We start from the raw sequence: 12,058 nt of genomic DNA on the forward strand, positions 1-12,058 counted from the left end.
CACCTGGCTGCGGGATGCTGTAGCCGAGATAAGGCTGCCTTCTGAGCTCAACATTTACTTCAGAAGCCCCCTTTTGATTCAACTTCGCACCCCCTTTCAATTGTTAGTCTCCTGAATTGTACACTGTCAGTGACAGTAGGGGGATCCTCATTCTGCAGGCCTCCTGAAAGCCTCAGGACCCCTGGGTACCAAACTGCCCGTGTCTGTAATTCTAAACTCGTTTTCTTCCAGTTTTGGTTGTTGTTGCGCTTAGTTTTTATAAAGGAAATATAAACTTGCTAAATATTAGTATGTTGAGCCTACATTTATATTATGGATGTTGTCTGTTATTATTATAAATGGTATTGTAATTATATTAAATACTATATGATGATATACATTATGATAACAATTTCCTTTTTTTATTAGTTATGGAAAGACAATTCAATTGTTAAAACAGGTTTTTATCACGAGATTGTGACATAATTGGACCCGCTCCTTTTTTTCTTTTATTAAATGACTTATTGTTCTCTGTTCTTGTGATGTATGTTGTGTTATATAATTTAATTTTTTATTTTATATTTATATTTATTTTATATTCATGGTTATTTACTCTATATGAATATATACAAATTAATAAAGTTATAACTACTACTTCAAATCTAAGCTGAAGCAGTTAGCTGATTATTTAATGATATAAGGATAGATATATTTTCATTGGTCTATACTTTTGCATTGATGAAATATTTATGTGTTGGTGTTGTGTTTGTTGGTTTTGTGTTGTTGTGTGTGTTGTGTGTGCTGCTGTGTGTGTGTGCTGTGTGTGTGTCGTGGTGTGTGTGTGTGGTGTGTGTGTGTGGTGGTGTGTATTGCGAGTGTTGACTGATGGACAGGGAGCTGGGTCGTGGGAGCCAACTCTTGAACACGGAGAGTCCACCAATGGGACCACGCCAGACACCTCCACCTACGACCCCCACCCTCGCCTCACCCCACCCATGCTCCTCGATCCCCTGCAGCCACACGGTGACTCACTCCCACCAACTCCTCCACTCCTCCCCCTCTCACCCTGCCCCCATCGCGTCTCTGCGGCACACATACCGAAGGCGGCGGGGGCGGCTGCTCCTCCACCTCCCCACCTTCTCATCCCTGCTCCTCCTAAACTCACCTCCACCGCCACACCGGCTCTCCGCACCTACTCCCGCCCCATCCTCCCCTCCAAAACATCTCCCACCATCCCCTCCTCTCCTGTTGTAGCCAGCTCCTCCCTCCTCTCTTCTTCTTCTTCTTCTTCTTCTTCTTCTTCTACCTCCACCACCCTCTCAACCAAGACCTCCACCAGCCTCACCAACGGGAACACAAGGCCCACCCCCATCTCCACACCCATCACACCCTTTCACACACCAGCCAGTCCACCTGGAAGACAGGTAACACACACACACACACACACACACACACACACACACACACACACACACACACACACACACACACACACACACACACACACACACACACACACACACACCATATTATCCAACATTTATTATTATTAGCATTTATTTCTCAACAATTTCAAAAAAATATAATATTTAGGGTGATGTTTTTCTATAGTCACATGACCAACTTGGGAACTCTTTAGTAGGGGGCTAAATTCCTGATGAAGGAAAGAAAGCAGAGTATGTTGGTTGGCTACAAATATAATGGAAGATCATTTGGCTAAAATGCCTCTTAGTTAGTTGCAATTTGTTTGACAAATTTAAAAGGGTGATTCTTTTGAATACTTGCATTTATGGCGATTGACAAGTCACATTAGGACCCTTAAACCCTGATGAAAGGCAAAAAAGTGGAGGATAAATATATTGGTGAATAAAACATGGCACGACATCTTTAATTTGGTTATGTTGCATTTGTAACACATTAAAAGTTATAAATCTAGTTGCTACCCTCCAAAATGTGTACCCTGCAAAGGAAAGTAATGAAAATGTTTATGGAAATATAACCGCCCTGCTTTGCCTAGATGCAATCTTAGGTGCGTGGAAGGCGATGCCCTTATATTAACTAATAAGTGTGGAAATCAAATTTAGATGACAGAGCGACTTTTTGCAAACAAAAATTGTTTGTTTTGCATTTCTTAAAACATCCTTTTACTTGTTTATTCTTTTGGTTTCCACCCTGTGTACACACACACACACACACACACACACACACACACACACACACACACACACACACACACACACACACATCACTATCTTGCTTTAGGAAATATAACAAGACCTTCTCACTCCAAAGCTCTTTCTCTCCCCCCTCCTCCCTTTGTTCCAGGTATCACAAGTTCACCCTGCGGGCACACCTGGTCTTGTGCGAGCCAATCAGAGCGCCTCCCCAGTGCGGCAAAGGGTATCCCAGCAGACCCTGCTCCTGGGGAAAGGTCTCAAAGGGTGCGGACAAGACCAGGTGCTGCTCAGAGCTCAGATGGTAAACATAGACGCACGCACGCACGCATGCGCACACACACACACACACACACACACACACACACACACACACACACACACACACACACACACACACACAATTGTTTACTCTCTTGCTTCTTTCCTGCAGCTGATTCTTACGTCTGCTATGCGACCTGCACTCTCCTCTTCTTCTTCTTCCTCCTCCCCCGCCTCCTCCTCCCCTCTTTACTCTAACCCTGCCTCCGCTCAGGTGAGCAGCCGAGCAAATCCCACCTTTGTGCATGTATGATTTTGTATCCTCTGTTTGCTAAGCTCTGCTAGACCTTGTTGTATGACTGTAAAGCTTTTATATTCTGTTGCACACATTAAAATTACTCAATTACCTTCATTTATAATATTTACAACATTGGGCGTTGGATTTCAGTCAAAGGATCTTGTTGTATCTAGCCAGCAACTGTGTTGCCTCTAAACAGTAAACAGTAAATGTTACCCATTAAGCTCAAGGACCAAACACTACTGTTGTTAGAAGGAACGCTGGTTTTCTACTGTTATCCAAACATGCTAATGATTAAAGCTAACGATAAATTAAAGCAGAAAGTAAAACGATGTTTTTGGGATCTGATGTTTTTTTTATTCTGTCTTTCCTTCTGTAGCTCCAGAGTCTCACCCTCAGGCCTCCTCCCCCCGGGGTCCTCACCATCCCTCCCTCACTCCGCCTGAAGACACCCTGCTCCGCCCCGCCTCCCCTCTCTCGCCCTCACGCCCCCATCTTCCCCCCCCTAAGGCCCCGACCACAGTCTTGCAGCACAGAGACCCCCAACACGCCGAGCCGTCACCTCTCCGTCCCCCCGCCAAGTACGTCCCTGCAGAATAACCCTGGGTGTGAGAGTAGAGGAGGATCTCAGGAATAACATATTCATTTATATTTACTGAGGGAATATTAAACATCAGCAGAGAAAGAGACTAAAAGTGAAAAAAACTTTACATTAACCTGTCCATTATTACATTATGATTACATTGGTAAAACTACTGCATTCCATCATAATATCATAACATAGTTTCTCTGCTCTACCAATCTGAAAAAGAGAAATTCTGCAAAATAATTTTTTTCATTTCTAGCAAAGATAACGGGATCCTCTTCAGGTCCCTATAAGTAAAAACAAATAAAACAGTGTTTCAACTATTTATCAATTCCTAATTCTCTCACATCTCTATCTGTCAGGGATAGATAAAAAAATGTACGTGCAATTTTATTATATGTTTGTTTACATAATTATCTTAATACTTTTTACTCCCGTTAGCTCTTTATTTCACCAATAAGCCATATGCAATGTTAGTTTTGTTCTGGTGTGCACTTGGATTGTGAATAGAATGTATTTTTTTCTCTTTTTAATGTTTTCTCTTTGTTTATTCTTCAGCTCTGTACTCTCCCGTGCGAGCCGTCCCGCTGCGCCCCCGGCTCCACTCTCCAAACGGACACCGAGTGGTGTCCTCTCGTCAAACTTCAACCTTTCAACCCATTGCTGCAGCCCCCGTCTGCCAGGCCCCCCCCACTCGCTCGCCACTGTCTGCACTGAAGAGCTGTCCGTTAACCCAGACTCTGCTCGGCCAATCACAGCACAGTTCCTTACCCGGGACCACGTCTGCTTCCTCTCACTTTGAGCGCACGCCGTCTGCGGCGAGGCAGCTGCAGATCATCGCTCTCTCCTCGGGACGCCAGACCAAGCCTTGCACGTACCCCCCCGCAGCGTTAGCCCCTCCTACTGTGGAGGCGCAGGAGAAGCCCAGCCAATCAAAGAGGACGTTGAGCGGCGAGCACGTCCTTCCTCTTCCTCGTCCTCTGATCCCCTCTTTGCCAAAAAACAGTTCGCCTCCATTCCTCCTGAGTCCGGCTTCCCCTCCTCAAACACAAACTCTGCTCCGGAGAGGAGAGGGGAGGGAGGAAGATGAGCAGAGAGAAGGAGGAAGAGGGAGAGAGGGAGACAGAGAGGAGCTGAGGGGGGAGAAAGACGACCAAAGAGGGAAAGAGAAACAGAAGCTCCATCCTGAGAGGGAAGAAAGCATTGTTGGTCAGAAGAAAGAGGAAGAGGAAACAGTCAGAGTGGAAGAGCACATGGAAGTGACAGAGGAAGGCCAAAGTGATGGACAGAAGGCGGGGAAAAAGATGGAGGAGGAAGGAGAGAGCGCCATGGACCAGTCTGAGAGTCTCCATCAGGACCAGAACTTAGATGCTGACCCTGTTGAAGACGAGGAACAGAAACCAGTCCTGGGTCCAGCTCCAGAGTTTCTGCAGCCGGGCGGTCAGGAGGACTTCAGTGAGGACATGTCCACTCAGTCTGACAACCAATCAGGTACCTCCTTCTGTACACCTCTCAGAGCAAGCTTCACCCCAAAAAAACAATAATTTGTATTTACAGGATGGCCGAGTTCCTACTAATGCTGTACTGAGTGTCTTTTTGTGTCATTCAAAGCGTCATATGCTACATACAGTATCTTCCTGTTTTGGATTGACAAAATAAGACACTTAAATTGGATCGAAAATGTTTTTGTTTGTTTGTTCTTTTGAAGATGAACTATTTATTAATTTATTTAACAACTTATTGACTCTGACATGTGTTTGTTCTTCTCCCAGCGTTATCCAGCCTCTCCTCCCAGTCTCCCCCCTCCTCACCCTTCATCTCCCCCTCTGGAGAACCCCATCCTCCCCTCCTCCCCCCTCAGCCTGCCCTCCCTACTGACCTCAGCCAATCACAGCCCGAGACGGAAAAAGTTGCGAAATCAAACGGCGACTCGCAGCCGCCAGAAACGGAGACGGAGCCCCTCGGCCAATCAGGAGACGAGTCGGAGAATTTGGACCAATCGCTGAGTAGCCCCTGGGAACCGGGGGCGTGGCCGGAGGGGAGGCAGGTGCTGACTCACCTCGTGGAGGGCTTCGTCATCCAGGAGGGGCTGCAACCTTTTCCAGTATGCACAAATACACACACACACACACACACACACACACACACACACACACACACACACACACACACACACACACACACACACACACACTATGAATAGAAAATGTATTCAAAATTAAGTGCAAATGTATTAGCATCAAAATATACCTAAAGTTACCAATGAACAAGTCCTTACTATGCAGAATTGCCCATTTCAGAATGATATACAATGGATTACAAACAGTGTGTACCTTGCACATTAGCGTGTGATTGAGCACCTTTCTGTTCCTGCAGGTGAACCGCTCGTCCCTGCTGGTTCCCGCGCGGGTCTCCACGCCACAGGAAGTGAACGGGACCAACGGCAGCGCAGCACTTCCTGTGACGGACACAGAGAAACCAGATGAGCACTGCATCGAGTCAGAGGGGGAGTTGGGGGGAGACGCAGAGGACCCCGACAAGAGTAAGTCCTTATGTGAAGATCTAGTTTATTTGCACATTTTTAAATACACATAACAAATCTAATAGACTGCAGGAAGAGGCAGAAACCCCACCAGGCTTATTTGAATTATCCACCTAAACAACAATAATATTTCAAACAAACAACTCACAGTGATAAAAAAAGATCTGAAACCCTCCCTGCACATATAAGGAGCAATAACATGAAACCCCTGTTTGTTAAAGTTAAAAAAAGTTGTTGATCCTCTTTAAACTAAATATTAATTGTTGTCTGCAGATTTAATGTCTTTGAAATAAAAACACAGTCGACCATTAATCTTTTTATGTGATATGTAAAAAATAACATTTGAGTATTTTAGTTTAAGTTTATATATATTGGACATTTTCAAAACATTCTCAGAAGTGAGAATTTGTGGCTTCTTTTTAACCTAAAAGGAGATAAGGTGGTCTTTCTTCTACCATATTCTCCTTTGCTGAATATTTAAGACATGTGCAGCCTTAAATCCTCTGAAATAAAACACTCTCTGTCTCACAAACAGGTCCGGTACAAAGGGACAGGACGGTGCTGCACTGCCAGTTCTGCGGGAAGCGAGGCCACGCACACAACTTCATGCGGTCCAAACGCTTCTGCTCCACTTCCTGTGCACGCGGGTGAGAATCAGAAACACAAAGAGAGAGCAGCTAATGCAGCCTGTGACCTTCAGTCTCTGTCTCTGAGCTGCAGCTGTGTGTTCATGGGTGTTGCTGCGCTGGCAGGATGTGGTGTGTGTGGCCGGTGCATAACACACACAGGTGGTACATGCACAGTGTGTGTGAATTCAAACTATTTGTATTTCTGCCTCAGGTTTAACGTGCGTCTGACGAAGCGTCTGCGGGCTCTGAGCGCAGGGAGCCGGTCTGAAAGGCCCCGACCCGCTCTGAACAGGGCCGAGTCCGTCCCGGGGAAGCCTCTTTTACTGAGACTGGTAGGGACCCTGAACTCACCACCAGTTTAAAATAAAAACTAACACTCACTACACAAATTACCACGAGTTTATCTCATATAAGTGACCTAGGGTGCAGCAAAAAACCATATATTTTAAATAAATAGGTTTCTTATACTCTTAGGACATTATCTTGTAAATAATCTAGCGCCACCCTAAATAATTTATTTCAGTTTTTGCTTGTTTCTCTTTTCTTAACAACTCAAATGATTGTGTTTAATTTGCAAAGAGACAAAATGCACAATAAAAAAAGTTTAAGATGTTTTTTTTTTATTCACACTAACTTTAAACAGCAGGGGGAGACATTTGAAAACTAGTATTAATATTTAAAAAATACATATATTATACAAATAATAATAATTATCAATAACTAAAAGTACTCAAATTAAAGAAAAATAAGAACACTTAATACAATTTAAATAAAATGAAGTTTGTATTAGTTCAATTAATCTGTAAAATATGTTCATTTATAAAAAAGAATAATCAGAGCTGCCAGACTGAGACTTATATATATAGTATAGTATAAAGTATAATATTAACAAGACACAGATAAATGTTTGGGGAATAAAAAGAGAACCCAAATATAAAAAGAGACAAATCCCAGAACTGTTGTCAATATTAAAAACAACCACGCCAGAATGATAAAAGTCATCATGTCAACATTATTCAAAGAAGTAATTCAGATGAACAAAACACAACAAGATGCAGACCACAAAACTACAAAACAACTCAAGCATGTTAGCATAGTAACACTTAGCTTGTGAGCTAGCAACGATGGTTGTTAACCAACATGCAGCTAGCATATAGCATATAGCCTAATGTTTAGCACGTTTTGCTGCTGCTAGCATGTCTTTATGTTCAACTGTATTCCATGATTAAACTCATCAAATGAGGGCCTTTCAGTTTGCTGTAAAAGTCTGCAGTTAAATCCTCTTCTCAGTCCTCAATGTTTTCACCAAAATACACCTCAGTGCTCACACAGGTGTTATTAAAGAGCCTCAATGTCTTAAGGGATTTGTAGTTCTGAGGGCTCTTTTTAAACTATTTGGTTTAAGATTGAGTTATTTTACTTTTGAGTTAGCCGTTAATACTTCTGTACTTTTTGCAGCGGTGAAATAAATATTCAGATGTTTCAGTTAAAGTGTTAGTAACACCATGAAAACAATCACTTTTAAGTGAAAGTCATTAAAGTACATTATTATAATAAGTAAAAATAAAGTATAGAGAACGTATCTAAAGTATTATACAGGACAAAACATCAACAATATTTTAAAATAAGTAAAAGAAAAATCAACAACATCAATTTTGAAAAATGACCAAACAGTTAATAAAATAGTTGCCAATTGTTTTGTTGTCTACTGATTGGACAGGCTGTCTCTCTTATATCTATATATCTTTTGTGACATTTCATTTGTAACACAACCTAATATTTTAGTTTTTTTGTATTTAAATGTTTTGTATTTGTTTTACTAAGGATGTCAAGTACTTTAATTTGAAATAAGGTACATTACTCAAGATTCATTTGTAAGAAAACATCGCATTTAAAAACTCTTAGTATTTTTTGTAGAATGAATCTTAATATTTGAAGTAACTTGAGCTGTCGGATAAGTAAAAGTACAATATTTACCTCTCAAAGGAAGTAAAAGTATAACAAATGGCATGAGAACGAAAACCTCAAGTAAAGCACATGTATCAAAGAGCATTACTTGAGTACATGTACTTAATTACATTTGAGCAAGATCTTTAAGTATTAAAATAATAACAGATTAACTCACAATTCTTCTGCAGCCTCGTGATCTGTGGAGCGCCGGGCGGCGAGAGAAGGAGGGGAAGGAGAAGGCGACGGAGGCAGAAGAAGATGAGGAGGAGGAAGAGGAGGAGGAGGAGGAGGGGGGGGAAGAAGAGGAGGAAATGGAGGGAGGAGGAGAGGAGGAGGAAGATGATGAGGGGGAAGAAGATCCTGCTGTCGCCATGACGGCCAGGATGGAGCGGCGGGCGGCGAGGAGAGCGAGGAGGGCATCCGCCCCCCCGCTGACCACGCCCACCCCCAAACCAACAAGCACCTTCAGACCCCCCCCCACCCAGTGGAGCGTGGAGGAGGTCACCGCCTTCATACACACACTGCCAGGTACACTTCAAATAAAGGCTTTAGATCAGAAAATTATAATTGTAAATGTAATGGGTAACAATCGGTCTAAACATGACAAACTTTAAGTATGATCCTTTTTCTGGGATGACCGGGATTTTTTAAGTTTATAGAACAAACAATTCTTCTTAATAATTGTCTCTGCGACCTTAGGGGAAAAAGGCAGTTTGATTTACACAAAATAAAACAGTATAAAATGACTCCACTGTCATTCAGTCTGATTTACACTCGAGTGTGTTAATCATGAGCAGATGACATGCTCTTCATCCAATTAAGTGTTTCGCAAAATACTGAAATCAACCGCAGGCTGAGGCAGCATATTTTCATCCTCCACTGTGAAACATCTGGAAGAAAATCTGAAGAGTGAAACACAAGTGTTAAAGTATCTGCTCAGAAACACAGAAGAGAGTTTAGAAGGTTTAGGTAATTTAAAAACATTTTCAATAACCTGAACATATCTGGCATAATTTTTGGCTTAAAGAAACACAAACTAATTGAGAAAATAATCAACAATGAAAATAATCGTTAGATGCAGTGCCTAACGCTTTAAGATTTTCACAGTGTTACAAAACTGTAAAAAGTATATCTGTTTTAAAATGAAAGCTACAGCTTATTTATTTGTGTTTCAGGCTGCAGCACCAACACTTCGAGAGCTGAAAATATTAATTACTTTTCAATTAACATAGCTCTAAAGATTGAGCAGGGGATTTGAAGAAATGTACAGTATAATGTATGAAGAATATGCGCAATTTCCAGTGATAATAAAAGGGCAAATAAGTGTGCATTAATGTTTTGCTTAGAGACACATCAACACCTTGTTCAGAATAAGCTGTTTAGAGGATGGAAGTGTGTTCTTAAATATGATCCGATCTCATCTTTTTCTCCGTGTTTCAGGCTGCAGCGACGTGGCCGAGGCGTTCCGGCTGCAGGAGATCGATGGCCAAGCTCTGCTGCTACTCACTGAGGACCATCTGATGACCAGCATGAACATCAAACTTGGACCAGCACTCAAGATCTGCGCTCACATCAACACACTGAAAAACCAATGAGAGACTAAAACAGACAAAAAATCAAGCAATGGAGGAAGTTAAATGTGAAGAGAAAGGAGAGTTTTTATGAAAAGCTGACACCAAGGATGACAGAACAAAGTCACAAAAAGAGATTCACGGTAATTTATGAGATTATAAATCAAGGTGTGGCCTTAGGGAACAGAAAAAAAGTCCGGAAGAAATTCAATCCGTTCTGGGGCTGTAGCACGAGAGATTTTTGTAACTTTGTGTATATTTTACATGCCGCTGGAGAGTGTAAATTTGAAGCTATTTCATGAAGGATTTTGAACATTTAATATATAAAATTTGTCTATTTAGTTTTTTTAGAATGTGACGTCAACGACAAATCTATTCAGTAGCTAACATAACCGGTGTGTGTAAAAATAATAATAATAATAATAATAATAATAACACGTAGACTTTGTAAGTGATTCATGAAAGTTTAATGTTTTATATCACTATATTCTGGACAAAAACATGTCTGAGGATTAAAAAAAAGTCACTATCAGGGTAGAGGCTGGTGTCTTTAATCATCACATTTTTATGGTATCATGCCTGAAATTATTTAATAAATGAATAATTAATCAAAACGATTGTTTTATCTTATTGTTTGAATAGAAAGAAAGATGTTTTACACCAACAGAGGGCCACAGTGAGACAGGTAAGTGATATATGAAGAGAAATCTGTACTTTGTTAAATAAACTAATATGAATTCATGTCACAAAGTTCCTCCCGGTGACCCAAAAACCTCAAATATGTGCCAAATATTCCAGGTCTGTCTGCTTTTCTGATGAATTCAGGTTTTTGTTTTTCTATCTTTCCATATCTGGTTTAGGTTAGGATCTCACATGAGCTCTGATTGGCTTAAAGTGTGGAGTGAGGGTAGGCATTTCACCACACCCTATAATAAATCTTATTAGGCATTTTTCTGCGGATCAACCTCAGGCACATCAACGGGACATAGCAGGATTATTTTCTTCTTAAGTTTCTGATCTAAAATACTTATTTTTTCAAGAAATTACATTTTAATTTGTATAAATCAATTGCATTTTTTTGGAGCAATATTGGGGAACTTTTCATCTTTTTATGAGCAGAGTAGAGAAAAGATACAAATTGCACTTTTTACTTCTGCGTTTTGAGTCGAGTTTTTTAGTCTTTTGTAAAATAAACTAGACTTTTAAAAGTATCTGCAAGGAGAGAGAAAAAACTCTATTTAAAACACAAATTTGTTGAAAAGAATACGGATTTTTAAGATTTAGTGTGTTTTTAATCGGCGCCTAATTACGCACGGCAGCTCCATGGCGCACATGTGCAGGCTGATGACCGGCAGCGCGGCCAGCTGTGCGGGCTGGGTAGGGGTCATCGTCGCCACGGCCACCAACGACTGGGTCCGGACCTGCGAGTACGCCCTGGCTACCTGCATCCGCATGGACGAGCTCGGTACCCGGGGACTGTGGGTGGAGTGCACGATCTCCCCGGCGCTGTATCACTGCCAGGCGCTCAGCCAGATGCTCAGCCTGCCCGGTAACATCACTATTACCTTATCTTTTTAATTAAATTGTGGGTCGGTGTTTTCCGTTACCTTATAATTACCTGTGAGAAAAATGAGAAAAAGTCATTAACCTAATCTTAGTATTGAAATGTGACCTGATTACTTTCTGTTACTTATGGATTACCATACCAAAGATGATTAATTTAAAATACAGTGCAAATAAAGATAAAATAAAAATAAATACCATACATTTCAAGCATACAGTATTTTTGTTTACAAATCAGATCACAAAAATAGCATAATAATACAATTTAAAAAGAATGAAAGAATCCTAGCTATCCCAAGTTTTAAATTACAATATAGTATAATTCTCCAAGTATTAAACTGTAAATTAGATGTGGGCTCTTTGGATAAATATAAACAGCTGAAAGGCACCGTTAAGAGATCAATACCTTTATTTGCATCCTGATTACGCAATCCCGTTACATGTAATCCGTTACTCTCTAAACCTCATTCAATCTTTTTACGAGTTTGTGAATAACACCCCCCCC

At 41.2% G+C, this 12,058-nt stretch overlaps 2 protein-coding genes across 2 annotated transcripts in view; both read left to right on the forward strand.

The window, feature by feature from the left end:
- The window catches only part of LOC104940793 (uncharacterized), a 100,599-nt gene extending 89,919 nt beyond the window's left edge, over positions 1-10,680 (forward strand). The window contains exons 12-23 of the mRNA XM_010765770.1: positions 934-1,229; positions 1,308-1,403; positions 2,305-2,457; positions 2,587-2,688; positions 3,092-3,293; positions 3,857-4,789; positions 5,071-5,402; positions 5,675-5,840; positions 6,376-6,487; positions 6,681-6,801; positions 8,608-8,947; positions 9,860-10,680. Coding sequence (XP_010764072.1) covers positions 934-1,229; positions 1,308-1,403; positions 2,305-2,457; positions 2,587-2,688; positions 3,092-3,293; positions 3,857-4,789; positions 5,071-5,402; positions 5,675-5,840; positions 6,376-6,487; positions 6,681-6,801; positions 8,608-8,947; positions 9,860-10,014 — 3,008 coding nt within the window. The 3' untranslated portion in view covers positions 10,015-10,680. The remainder of the gene's footprint in view (positions 1-933; positions 1,230-1,307; positions 1,404-2,304; positions 2,458-2,586; positions 2,689-3,091; positions 3,294-3,856; positions 4,790-5,070; positions 5,403-5,674; positions 5,841-6,375; positions 6,488-6,680; positions 6,802-8,607; positions 8,948-9,859) is intronic.
- A 249-nt stretch (positions 10,681-10,929) lies between these two features.
- The window catches only part of LOC104940783 (claudin-11-like), a 4,636-nt gene continuing 3,507 nt past the window's right edge, over positions 10,930-12,058 (forward strand). Inside the window, exon 1 of the mRNA XM_010765760.1 lies at positions 10,930-11,539. Coding sequence (XP_010764062.1) covers positions 11,314-11,539 — 226 coding nt within the window. The 5' untranslated portion in view covers positions 10,930-11,313. The remainder of the gene's footprint in view (positions 11,540-12,058) is intronic.

This window comes from Notothenia coriiceps, unplaced genomic scaffold (genome assembly GCF_000735185.1).
Source record: "Notothenia coriiceps isolate Sejong01 unplaced genomic scaffold, NC01 NC01_scaffold00002654, whole genome shotgun sequence".
NCBI lineage: Eukaryota > Metazoa > Chordata > Actinopteri > Perciformes > Nototheniidae > Notothenia > Notothenia coriiceps.